General features: G+C 44.3%; 1 protein-coding gene across 1 annotated transcript in view; it reads right to left on the bottom strand.

Annotated features, from left to right (window-relative positions):
* Positions 1-157: 157 nt before the first annotated feature.
* Positions 158-13,002, bottom strand: part of NEK6 (NIMA related kinase 6) — a 100,990-nt gene continuing 88,145 nt past the window's right edge. Inside the window, 4 exon segments of the mRNA XM_010721063.3 lie at positions 158-1,337; positions 3,950-3,999; positions 4,002-4,062; positions 8,110-8,204. Coding sequence (XP_010719365.2) covers positions 1,227-1,337; positions 3,950-3,999; positions 4,002-4,062; positions 8,110-8,204 — 317 coding nt within the window. The 3' untranslated portion in view covers positions 158-1,226.

Here is a 13,002-nt window from a genome sequence, read left to right as displayed (position 1 = left end):
CAGCTCAGCATCAGCACAGCAGCGCTGCTCCCACACTGCAGCAGCTGCTCTGCTCCCCCGGCTCACACTGCAAACACTGCCCAGGGCTGCTCCTAAGCAGGCAATGTTTTTCATTGGCAGTAACAAAACAAATCATTGATTCAATGAATGAATTTAGTTGGCTTAAAGTTTTAATTTAAAGATGACCCCTTCTAATCAGCTTGAGATTTTTATAAAAATTCACATTCTAAATCAGCTTTCACAGTTAAGTAGACGGGGCTGATCCTTGTGTGGAATAAGCTACACAGAGCGTTTGACTGACTTGGTTTCTGTATGTCTCAAAGAGTTTAAAACACTGCTTTGTTTAAAGTTCTACCTACTGGTACCTAAAATACTACTGAACGCGTACAAGCATCTTCCCAAAAATCCAGCTGGGGGAGAGAAACACTGCTTTTCATAGCAACCTGCAGTCTCAGAAGAGTCGTGACGATCAGGTGCTCAGAAAGGCCCTGCTGAAGCACGTTTCTGTGGAGTGGTTTGCACAGGATTTGTGGGTTTTCTTCCCCAGCTGTACACTGAATTCAGCTCAGTGGCTGAATTAACAGCGAAATGCATCAGCAAAATACTCACTCTAAGTTTTCAGTTAAAAAAAAAATCATGAGATAAATGCATTTTTACCCCCTCCCACCCCCCCAAACCACTCCCAGTTCTAAATCTGAAGGAGGGAATTAATAAAAACACATATATGGATGCTTTAAAATACACAAAGTAAAAACTGAAATTTGCTATAAACCGCTTGAAGAAGAGGCGAAGTAGCAGTTATACAAACGACACAAAATCTACTGTAATTCTTACATTAGTATAAAGTGATCTCACTGAAGGAATTATTTCAATATTTCACATTACAGTTAAGATAGAAGAGGTGTGCCCAACGCTGACACCCCGGTTAATATCCATCTATCCTAGATTACACACGACAGTTTAAGAAGAGACCCTTAAATGATCTACACCTGTAACATCTTATTGGCTTAAAAAAAAAAAAAATCACTTGCAATACCTCACAGAATCTTCACTTTAAAGCATGACCACCTTGTGAGAGTCCTTGTCAAATAACCTGCAGAAATAATGGAGCATCTTGCTAGGAGTGCTCCCCTCACTCACTGACTAGGCACCAGTCGGTTTCATCTGAGAAAAAAAATTCAAGTAAGACTAAGCTGTGCTGGCTTTTGAGAGTGTCTGCAGATGGTTCAGGTGCTGGAGGTCCAAACGTGCATTTGTTTTGCTATTTGGTGCACGTAACCAATGTCGGGTCTTTGATCTGGATCAGGATATATGCACATGCTGACCAGCTCCCGGAGCTGAAAGACAGAAAGACAAGGGAACAGAAATGGATCAGCTTATTTCTTACTGGCAGCGGATGTGGGGCTCCCCGGATGGGAGCAGAGTCCATCGTGCAGCTGTTGTGGCTGATGCTGCACACTTCTGTTGCACCCCACCTCGATGGAAGGACCACAGTTAATCTGTACACACATCTGAAGATACAGGATGCCCGAGTGTGGCTGTCAGACCCCAGTGTTTCCTAGAGAACCTCTGTGAAGGAGAGAGACTGGTCATTGATTATGTTTAATAAATAAAATGCAGAAGGGCTGAAGTACCCCCCACCTCCCTACCCTCTTTATTGTGCACATGAAAGATTGTAGCTTTTAATTATACAGACACTGAAAGCTGCTCGTACCCCCGAGGCACAGGGAGAAACAGCCTTGAGCCTCTGATCTTCTCACATCCTCCCAGTAGCCACAGTGCCAATTATTTTAATGGTAATTAAAAGCATGACCCTACAGCTATCAAGCACACAGTTCAGCTGCATTACTGAATGTACCCAAATGAGGCCACAGCTCTGCCTCCCGAGCGCTGGGTCGCCTGCGGGGCCTGAAGCCATCGCAGCAGGAACTGGCAGACCCGACCTTGACGTGCAGCCCCAACTGGTGCCAACAATTACCAGTGCATTTATTTCTGAGACAGAAAACGAATCAGGCTCAGCTCCTCCAGATCATCATGAGATCTAGACTGGAGAAAAGGGCACAGCCAGGAGGCCATCACTGAAAGGCGGGCATTTCTCAATTAATGCTTTGTCCCGTTCGTTCACAACAATGCTGCAAGCAAAGTATCCAGGGGGTCAGCAGCTCCCCTGCAGCAGGGCTGTGTCTGGGGGCACGTCACCAAGCACCCTGCTAGATTCATTTGGCTGATGCTCATCTCCGCCCTGGGAAGAGGATGGAAAGGCAGCTGTCCCTCCCCACGACCAAGCCTGCACCAGTGGCAATACTGCAGCGGCCCAAAGAATCTGCCCCATCAGCCTAAGGAAAGTGAACACGTGCACACGGGAACAGCCAACCGCCTGGCAGCGCTGATTCCTGCTGGTGCAACTTACTGCTGCATGAAGGCGCTGCCACGCTTTTTTCTGAGCCCTGCAGCACGAGGGCTCCCACCCGAGGCTCACCCTGCTCAGCTGCTGGAAGACACCAACCCACCTCTCCTTCAGTTCTGCACTCAAGAAGCATCTGAAAATCCAACCTTTAAAACCAGCACGAAAACAAATAGTGTTCATGGCAGAGACATGTTCTAAGACTCAGGAAATTAGAGCTCTTTGTGGTTCACGTAGGCAGCAGCAGCTCGTACAGCTACAGCCAAAGGCACAGCCCTCTCAGACTTCGTCAGGCATTCTGTTAATAGTGCATGAACACCATCTGGAGTCTGGTTCTCTGGGACCTGGCGCCTTTGAGCTTTAAACCATCCTTCTCACCCCGGATTGTATCACTACACTACACACACTCTTTAGCACTGCCAGAGGGAAGCAAACAGACAGTAATTGTAAAGACAGGAAACACATCTGTCAACTTACACTAATTCTTGCTGCCAGCAGGCATATCCTGAGCTGCACACTGCAACAGCACGGCAAACGTGAATGCACAGAGCCGGGGTGTGCTGCTACAGCAGCTTGGGAAAAAATAATCCACTTTTCCACAACACTTCTCCAATTATCTTTTTGCAAGAGTTCCTTAGCAAGAGAGAACGAATGTAAACTGTGCGGCGGCCCAGAGGACGGGACAGCACCTCGCTGTGACTGCCCAGGGAGTGGAGCTGGGAAGCTCAGTGTGGTGCAGGCAGACTCCTCTGCAGCCTGAGCAGCTCAGCCCTGCACAGCCTACAGTTTAAAACGTAAAACGACATCTAAAATTACGTTAGCCTTTTCCTTTCAAACAGCAGGCACAAACGACTGAATGAGAAAGTAAGGAAAACAGCTGGTTTACCAAGAAAAAGGAAAAAAGAAAAAAAAAAACCAGGAAAAAAACCAGACTCAAAAGGCCTTGCATAAAAACAACTGCCATGTCTGCAGCCCAAGTGCAACATCACAGAGCAAGCAATGCATAGCTGCAATTTTGTTTTTTTTAAATACAGCTTCTTAAAATACAGTTCAGCTACTGCTCTCCATTCTTTGCTTTCACATACATAAAACCCAGACTTCGAAAATCCCTTATGCAGCTTGGTTTATTGATGATTACCTTATTAATTAAACTGTTTTCCTCTTCTCCAACTTTTAAAAAAGTAAAAAGAAAAAAACAAACAAACTACTCCCTGTAACAAGCAGAAGACCACAGGAACAAAAATTTAAGCATGGTTTCATGGTATGTTATTTTAAGCAAAGGGAGGCAAAGGAGAGGGCTTTCCCACGCTTCATTGTTGGTTTTTGCCAACGTAACAGACTTTCAGTCTCAAAATCCTCTCCATGTTAAGAAACCACATTAAGAAATCTTCCTTTCTGCCTCACATCAATGTGCTGATATTCAGAGGCTCAGCAGCTCCCTGGGCAGCTGCAGGGCAGCACTGCACTCCCCACCCCTGCAGCCGGGATGGGGAGGCTCTTCCCCACACCCCCACCATTTCCCCTGCACAAATGCTCCCAATTTACCTTCTCAGAATAATGTTCAGCTGGAAGAGGCGGGTAGTCACATTGCTCTATTTTTGGCAAAGAGAAAACAGGTTCATTTTATCTCCATAGAAAGGACTCTGAAGAGCTGCCATCTGGAGAGAAAAACGCAGAGAGCATTTCAGAAACGGTAAAGATGTAATAGCCATCAGTACTAACGGTTTGCAAGAGCAAATTCTGTTCTCTGATGGCGAGCAAGCAACACTGCTGCTCCACCAGCCCATGCAGCAGCTCAGCTGCTGAGAGCCGGACAGCCGCACGCATCCCTGGGCCTCGGCACTCGCGAGCTCCCCATGTTCCCCATCACCGGTTATTTCTGCTGGAAACACTGCAGATGTGGGACACTGTCGATGGGCAATTCCACAGGTATGCAGAAGAAATGTTCTCTTAATTTAAGTGAGAAATAGGATGCCTGTGCTGCAGGGCAATCCGTCAGACACCAACAGCTCAAAGACGGCTACGAAAACCTCCGATACGAACCATCACCTTCTGACAGAGCAGCTCTACTCTTCCTGATAATGCTGTGGTTTCAGCCCTCCTTGGTTACTACCATGTTCAGAACTGCCAATGCATTTACTCTCTATCACTGGTAAATTTTTAATCAACCGCTACAAGGAGTAAGTGGATTAATTTTGAATTTGGCTACCTAGAATAAAAAGAACCTTATAAATGTGAGTGATGCAGCTCTGCCTTAAAAACGGACCTCAAAACAAACATCCTCTCCTCCTGGAAATTTGCTGCTTAGGAAAGAACATCCCAGGCAGATTTGGGGGCCCAACCAGAGAACCTTTTCCTCATCAGCCACGTCTTCGGCCTCTTCAGATTCTGTTTTATTAATCCAGATTTGTCTCCAAACCCACAACAGATGTCTGATGTAAACAGACTGAGCACACAGCATGGAGAGCACAACTGAAGGCTGCTGGTGGGAAAGAACTTCCAGCACAGTACAGGGAGGTGCTTATCTAAAACTGAAGTGTAGGAAGGAAACTGCATCTCTGCATGGAATATCATCTACACTGCAGGTTCTTGGTCAGGAGGTCTAAACAAACCCCAAACCATGAGCTTCAGGAGAACAGCACTACAAGATGCGCTTTGAACCTACAAAGTGTGGCACAGGACGCGTCCTGCGGGGCAGCGGTCCTGGGGGTGGCACAGTGGCAGGGCAGGCAGGAGCTGAGCCCCAGGGCCACATTGCCCACGGCCTCCACGCAAAAGAGAGGGCAAAAAAGCAAAGGCACATTTCTATTACAGTCGTAATTGCTAATTAGAGACTGACAGCAAACCGCTCCATCAGTTACACAGAAGTGGAGAGAGAGGGGGTTACACTGGGAAGTGACGTCCCCCCGTTCCAGCTGACACAGCTCCGACTACCGGCGCTGCGCACAGCACTTTGTGTGCCTTTGTTTGGGCTTGCTTCTGGCATTTTGATTAGAGCAATTACTGAAGGACAGCAAGATCTCCATTGGAAATGACCACCATGCAGGATGGCTGGTTAAAAAAATTCCTGCGAAGGAATTGTTGGTGTTTAAATTGATGGCCTTGCCAGAACCACTGAAGTCACTGCTTGCAGCTACAGTCTGGGAATTAACAACTTATTTTTATTCCCTGAAGTGATCTTACTGACAGATTTCTACAGGAAGTGAGGGATGAAGACAGTTACTACTGTATTGATAAGATTTAATGGCAATCGCTGTACGATTATCAATGTCAAAGTTAAGCGGTGCTATCTGACATCACGGCCCAAACCCCTCACTGTTATGTAAGCGGATTCCATCAGACACGCACATCTCTGACGGCAATTTGTGCATTAAATCCCCCTGCAGTTATCTGCACAACGGATCTGAAGAAATATCAGAAGTGACTCATAACCAAACAAACATTGCTTCCTTACTTTTAAGCCAAATGGAAAAAGATTTTCATTACAAGAAATTAGCGGGGGGGGAGGGGAGGAGAGGAAGGATCTTTCAGAGATACGTGAACTTGATTTTTCGTTTTCAAATATCTAAAAAGTTTTAAAAGTGGCTGCTTATCTGGTGAGCACAAAATTGGGAACCGTCCAGTCCTTCTTGGAATACTCAAGCTCTCGAGCTCTTGCTCACAAAGTAAAGGCTTACCTACATAGGAAGTACATTTAAAAATGCTTTGGATGCCAAATCTTTCACGTTATTACAGTACTGCTACTGTTTAGCACGCAATTAACTCAGCTCCTTGAAATATGAGGAGTACTAAGACTACTGTGCCATAAGGGGACCATATTGCCTGCAACAAAAACATATCTTAGCACAACGCTAAATATTTCTCTCTGCATAAATCTGGAGTCCCTTCCCTAGCAGTGCCCTCAGTCTCAGGGATGCCTGTACCCAACGTGGGCTCTTCCCTGTCAGCAGCCTGGGTTAAGCCTCACACATTGTGGCACAGCCCACGTCCCCAACTCAACACCCTGTGCTGGGAGCTGCTGGTGAGGTCTGATAAATGACACAAAGCTGGAATTCTTCAAAATAGTAACTGACTTGGTTGAAGCTCAGGTTCTTTCCCCTTGCTCCCACTGAAAAGAGTCTCTGCACTCATTTTCAAATGGCTACACGAGACCCAGGTACATACAGCTATGTTTTATGACCCTGGTTTTCATCAGAAATTCATCCCAGTATCTCATTAGAAGTGTTACAAACAAAGCCATCCTCCATTGAAAACATCAGCTTTTCTACAGCTTGCCGCTGTTGCTTCAGCTTCCAAACTCCTGAATTCTTTCTCTACAGCTGAGAAGAATCTGAGGACTGGCCCAGAAAGACGCAGTTTAAGCTCCCTCTTCTCCAAGTACCTCTGATAAACACCTTTGGCCGGGCTGCACCGCTGCCCCACATGCACGCAGCACGGGCTGAGATTGCAGCCATGCCGTCCCGGAGCTCCCAGCACCTCTCTGCAGAAGCACACAGAGCTCACAACGAATCCGCGCCCAGCGAGCTGCCGGGCTCAGCGCTCAGTCGTGCGCTAACAGCAGCACGGTTTGTTCTTTGAGACAAACATCCTTCCCACAAGGAAATACAGTGACAAGCACTGAACTCCTGCCGGGAAGAGATCTATTATCTGAGCGTTTACTTTTATACCCTCTTGTCCCAAAAGGCAGTTTTTTAAACCATCTGAATGACATGCTTAACTACCATTGCTTTCATAGCTGCTCACTTGCAAAACAATTTGCATTCCTGTTTATTCTCTCATTCCGTGTGGTTATAAGAAACTGCAACGAGGAACAAAATCTCATCAGTTCACAATTTCAAGTAACTCAGGAAAGCATGACCCTGACATTTGGAGCTTTATTTCTCAATGAGGATGTGAGCTGTAGCTTTGCAATTCAACATGCCAGGGATTTCTCATCCTCAGGGCCAGGATAAAATTTTGCAAATGCTGACTTGCACCTTCATTTAAATTCAAAAATGATACATGCATTTAAAATGATAAGTGACTACAATACTGTTCTGACTCCTGCTAGAAACAAAATCACAAATTTCGGAGTGCTGTGACAGAATCCTAGTGCTTCTTTTTAAAACGCATGTACTTGTAAAGAAAACCAACTGGCTTTTAAGAAAAGAGTTACAAATCATGCAGTTCAGTCGAGGAGTGCCCACTCTCTCACCCCACCTTTGTCTATAGGACAACCTACAACTGGAAAATATCCCAGCTGAGCTCTGACACTGGCAGAGAAATGGTGATTTCACATTACGTAAAAGCTCTGCTTTTCCTTACTGAAAGCTCTCAGAGTTAAGATATTCTAATTACTCAGAATTCAATTAAATAAACCAGTGGCTTACATTCAAATGAATTTTCTATTTGTAGAACAAATGGTATTCAGGAGAAACTACGAATATGCTGCCCTAATTACAGCTCTGCTCACAGTGGGAAGAATGAATACAGTAAACTGGCTTCTTTGTGCCTATATCCTCAGCATCCACCCTGACCCACTACATTAACTTTGCACAAGCGCTGCGTGGCACAATTCCCTTCTTGTTCACAAATCACACAATGAACACGAAGAGTTAATTTCTCATAAGGCTTCTGAACAAATAAGAGCAAATAACTCTGACCTACTCAACTGCTGATTCACTGTACCGTAGCTGAGACAAATGGGAAAAGAAGATGATACTTACTTCATACAACAAACAGCCCAAAGACCAGATATCGGATTTAAAGTTATAGCCGTTTTCATGTATTCTTTCTGGGGACATATAGTATGGAGTTCCCACTGCAAAGAAAATGAACAAATGAGGAGTTATGATCCAAGAAAGAGACGGTGCAACCTGCATTGTACAGAAATGTGACTTAGCTGAAGGATGAGGGTTAGCAGAAACAGCTCATTAGAGAAGTCTGGCACAAGAATTTGGAGAGAAATCATGCTTTCGAAGGCATATTCTCATCTAGAACCAAAAATACAACCACATGAACACTTGATGACTGCTGAACATTGCTGAAAGCATCTTTTCTATTTTGGAAATCTCAGGAAAGCTTTCCTCCCTCCTGAGCCACCACTGCGTCTCCCATGGTCAGAGCCACCATAAAATGATGGTTCTCCTTTGGTTCACTCAGCGGCACAGGAGGCGGTGAGTTACATATCATGGATGTACAGTGCTACAACAAGGACCCCAGGTCAGCACACCACTGAGCATCCACTTGCCATACCTGCACTAGCAGCACCACAGCCCAGCTCATGATGATGGGGTGCCCTTGCTAAGAGTTTGGGAGACCACTGGCTGGAGCAGGGAGGTGCCAGTGACAAAGCTGACACAAGACAGGTACAGCTTTCTGGAAGAACCAAGAGAGTAATTCCAAACTTTTACATGCTGTTCCAGCTCCAGTCCCATTAGGAGCTGTTGGATTTCCATGTACTTCCAAAAGTCTGTATTTTATCACAAGAAATTTACTACAGCATTTTGGACAGGACTTGCAGGAAATTATTAATAAATTCCTTACCTCAAAAAGACTCTTTTTAAAATCCTAAATAAGTTTCAGTTGTGGTACTGAAAATACAAGACATCCTGGCAGTTTCAACTACATCAAATAAACCTCAGATACATCATTTATTAAAACATCCAAGGACTTTCTATGCTCTCTCTCATGCTTTCCCATCTTCTGTCAATTTTTTTTTTCTTTTTTTCCAGCATCCATCTCTTAATTAAAGACCTTTCACACAAGATGGCAAATGTTTATTTTGCCTGTAACTTTCAGTTTGCCATTTCTTCATCCAAAGCCCTGACTGCAGACAGCTGAAAGATTCCTGAGCAGATGAACAGCGGTGCTGGAGGCAGAGGGGGGAGAACTGCACCACCTTCCCCAGCTTTCCTACGGGGTTTGCACACAGAAGGAAACAAATTACTTCTGGAGTGGAAAGCTCCTGAAAGGCAAAACCCCCCCAGAGAGCACACAGGGCCCAGCACAACACAGGGTGCTGCCACCATCGGTGTGAGACCCAAGCAAAATCACCTCAGGCTCCTGGAGCTCAGAGCACGCTGCATTAAGTAAATAGGTGAGTCCAAAACTTGGTTGCATTCCCATCACCCACAGGATCAAAACATGGGCCACGAGCCCATTGAGACAGGCACTGATATTTCACTGACAGACACCCATACAGATCCAGATTTGTGTAGAGGAACTGCACTTGGTTAGAGTAGCACCGATTCATCTTCCTCAGAAATAGAGCGATCTGTTGTATGAAGTTCTTTGTTTGGAAGTCTCCATTAGACACAAGCACATAAGTCACATCCCAACTTTTAAGTCAGTGCTTCTTCCCTTCTTAAATCTGAAAGAAACCTACCAGACTAGATGAAAGAGACACCTACATGGAAGAGAGCCTGCCATGACCAGCAGCAAGTAAAGGAGCAGGGCTGCAGCACGGAGCCACAGGAGTGAGCATGGAGCCCATTCCAGCTCTCCCTGCCCAACGTCTGCGTGCTCTATAGCACGTGGTGCCAGTGGCAGCCTCCAGCAGTAGCTGTTCTTGCTATCAGTTATTCTGGGTCACTGCGTGACAAGCTCACAGCAAATAACAACGTGTGGGCTCTAAAGTTACGGTCCTGCCTGCCATGTTAGCAGGGGTCTGCTTGGTAGGCTAAAATTGTCGTTTCAGATAATGCCTTAAAACAACCTTCGATCAAAGCAAAATGACAGGGTTTGTAACACGGATGAGTGCGTTATAGTTCAGATTTGATTTTTTGTGCATTAGTCTGTTCCATTATATTAATAGGTCTGCGGAGCAGTCCATGCCTGATCTGATTTTATGAAGTCTACCTTGCACATTTACCTATCATTACTGTAGTGTTGTCAGCAAATATATGAACAAGCAGGGCTCCGCATTTCAGAACTGATGCATTAATTTTTAAATAGCCATCATGATAAAAGACTGACAAGCCCAATTCTCTTTATAGCCTGTCCAACATTACGTGGGAATCTCCTGTAATGAGCATCTTCTAGAAAATCGCACAAGACTTCCAATGCAATCAGTCAGGGCTCACCATTGCATCACATTAGTCAATTTGACAAGAACAGTCTAATCGGAGACTATTAATCAGAAACTTTCTTTGGCATTTGCCCAGCTGAAAATACAGAATATTGTTCAGATTCAATATTAATCACCAGCTGCTAGAGCAATGCCTTTAAAGTTACAAAAGGTTGGAGAGCCATAGAGAAGATTATGACTAAGCAAGCATCCTCCTATTCTATTCCTGGAAGTCAAAGCACTTCGCTTGAATATCAGCCTTCCTCAAAGATCTCAGAACAACATCTCTTCCTACCCCCCCGAGCACTGCGTGTGCAGCTAAAACACCCACATGGACCAGAACGGCTACGGTGCAACATCCAAGGGAGGGAAGCGCTAATTATTCTGAGTGAGATGAAAAGCAGCCTCTTGTTTCTCCGGGAAAATACACAGGCAAAGGCAAAGAAGTTATTTCTGAAATAAAACTCACATAGCTTTGCTCTGAAACAGAGTTTGAACCAAACAAACAGATAACGGTGCAGCTCCAGCAGCCACTGAGCATGGATATCCTGCGCTGAGTTCCCCAACCTGCCCCAGGAACAGAGTGCAGAGCTGCATTGCTCCAATGCAGAAAGGCGCTCAATACGTAGGGAAGATTTTGCTCAATGATCTTGAAAACATTCTTCAGCTTGAATCAAAGGATCAGAGGAGTTTTGTTGTGAAAGTGACAGCGGCTGAGTTTGCATGTACAAAATTGTTATTTTCTAAACAAAGCTTCCCCCCGCACAAATACAGTTTAGCCAGGGATCAATGCTCCCCGTGAAATTTATCCGTGGCTGCTCACAGGCAAAAATAAGAGAAAATCTGAACCATGTTTTTAAGCTAATCTCTTACAAAGAGCCTCACTAACTGAATGCAGCACAGCACAGATTGGTCTCTCGCAGCAGTGCTCTCCCACACCTCGGGCAGACCGCCAGCACATCGAAATCAGCGCAGAACATTTCCTACTTTTCTCATAGGCTCTCTATGTTTCTTAAACAACATTATAAGATATAGGCATCTCCTGAATCTAATCAAAATCCTCAGCCAAATTTGGCTAAAAAATACAAAACCAACTGATAAGTTGCTTTGCTTTCTACCAACCACTTTACTTTCTCACAGCAGGCAACAGAGTTCTGCCTGTGAAAGAAGCTAACAAGTTCTGACCTTTATTGTATCTTTACAGAAGTATTCCCAGTTTCAAACCAAGAGATATCAGAGCACAACATGGGCCTCAAAGGGGTAATGGTGATTAAAGCACTCCTTCCTTTCAGAGATGATGCTCTGCTCCTGTCAAAACAAACTTTGTCATGGTTTGAAATACTTGTGATCTTGTGAACTTGCATGTTCATTGCAAATGGAAAAAAAAAAAACAAACAAAAAACTGCTCAAAAGGCAGTGATGCCATCCACAAGTAACGCTGTTGTTAAAAACAAACAAATCTAGAACAGTTTGAAGGTACTAACTCCATATCTTCTAAGCAACTAGCTTAACTTTAATACTGAAGACACATTATAACATGTGCCATGACATTATGAAAAATATTTTAGTAAGTTGTAATACCTTGTGGTGCAAATACTGCAGGGAAGCAGTACTGCTTGCAAGGGCACTGCTCCCAACTGCCTCATCTCTCCAAACAAGCTCATGGGCTCCCAAGAAGTCTCAGCATTATTTTATTTGTCTGGTTTTTAAGTATCAGTTGCCAAATATTTGCATTACTTGGGAGATATTTCCAGATATTTTCGTAAAAGAATAATTTTGGAATCAGAACAACTTTCAGGCATTAATTTTTGCCCTATATGCAGGAGACTTCATCTGTCCCTAGTCCTTTGTGATCTGTGAGAAGACACGAAGCTTCCCATGTTCTCAGCTGTCAAGAATAAGCTGCTTTCAACTGATGAAGAAATGTTAAATAACAAAAACTAGATATGATACAGCTTTTCTTTACACTGGGATTATAAAGCAAACAAACAAAAGAAGCAACCGAAAACTGGGCAGCTCAGCTCAGGGAAACCATAAGAGCATCTCAGCCACTGCTTCCCCTGTGCATTAGTGGCAGAAGCACTGAAGATTTGTGAGTGCCTGACAGGAGATGGGCAGGCTGTGTCCCAAGCCTTGGCAGAGTATGTCAAGCAAAATAAAAATGAAGCTGAAGACAAAAGCATTGAAATGCACCTTAAATTACTTCAAACCGCAATGAGGTACCCAGGCTAATTGTCTCAAGGAAAACAAAAACTAATCTACTTATTCCTACAAAGAACATTTTCTGAATAGTATTTCAGCTGTTCCTAGGAGACCTGTTGATTTAAGTTCTCTATTTTAATTTTTTTTTTTAAGTTACAGACACAACCTGACATGACTTTTAGTCACACCTCTCACATGTAGGTACTGCAATATACCTGCAGTAACTCTACAGCAACTCAGGAACACATACCAAAAGCCAAAGTTTCTCAAGATGTGATGCAAGGAATATTGTCTGTTGTAATATTAGGGAGATTTCATGTGTGTCTATATCTCTCTCTCTCTCAAAAAA

This window comes from Meleagris gallopavo, chromosome 19 (assembly GCF_000146605.3).
Source record: "Meleagris gallopavo isolate NT-WF06-2002-E0010 breed Aviagen turkey brand Nicholas breeding stock chromosome 19, Turkey_5.1, whole genome shotgun sequence".
NCBI lineage: Eukaryota > Metazoa > Chordata > Aves > Galliformes > Phasianidae > Meleagris > Meleagris gallopavo.
Note: the sequence above shows the minus strand (reverse complement) of the source record. Positions and strands in the feature narration are given on the sequence as shown.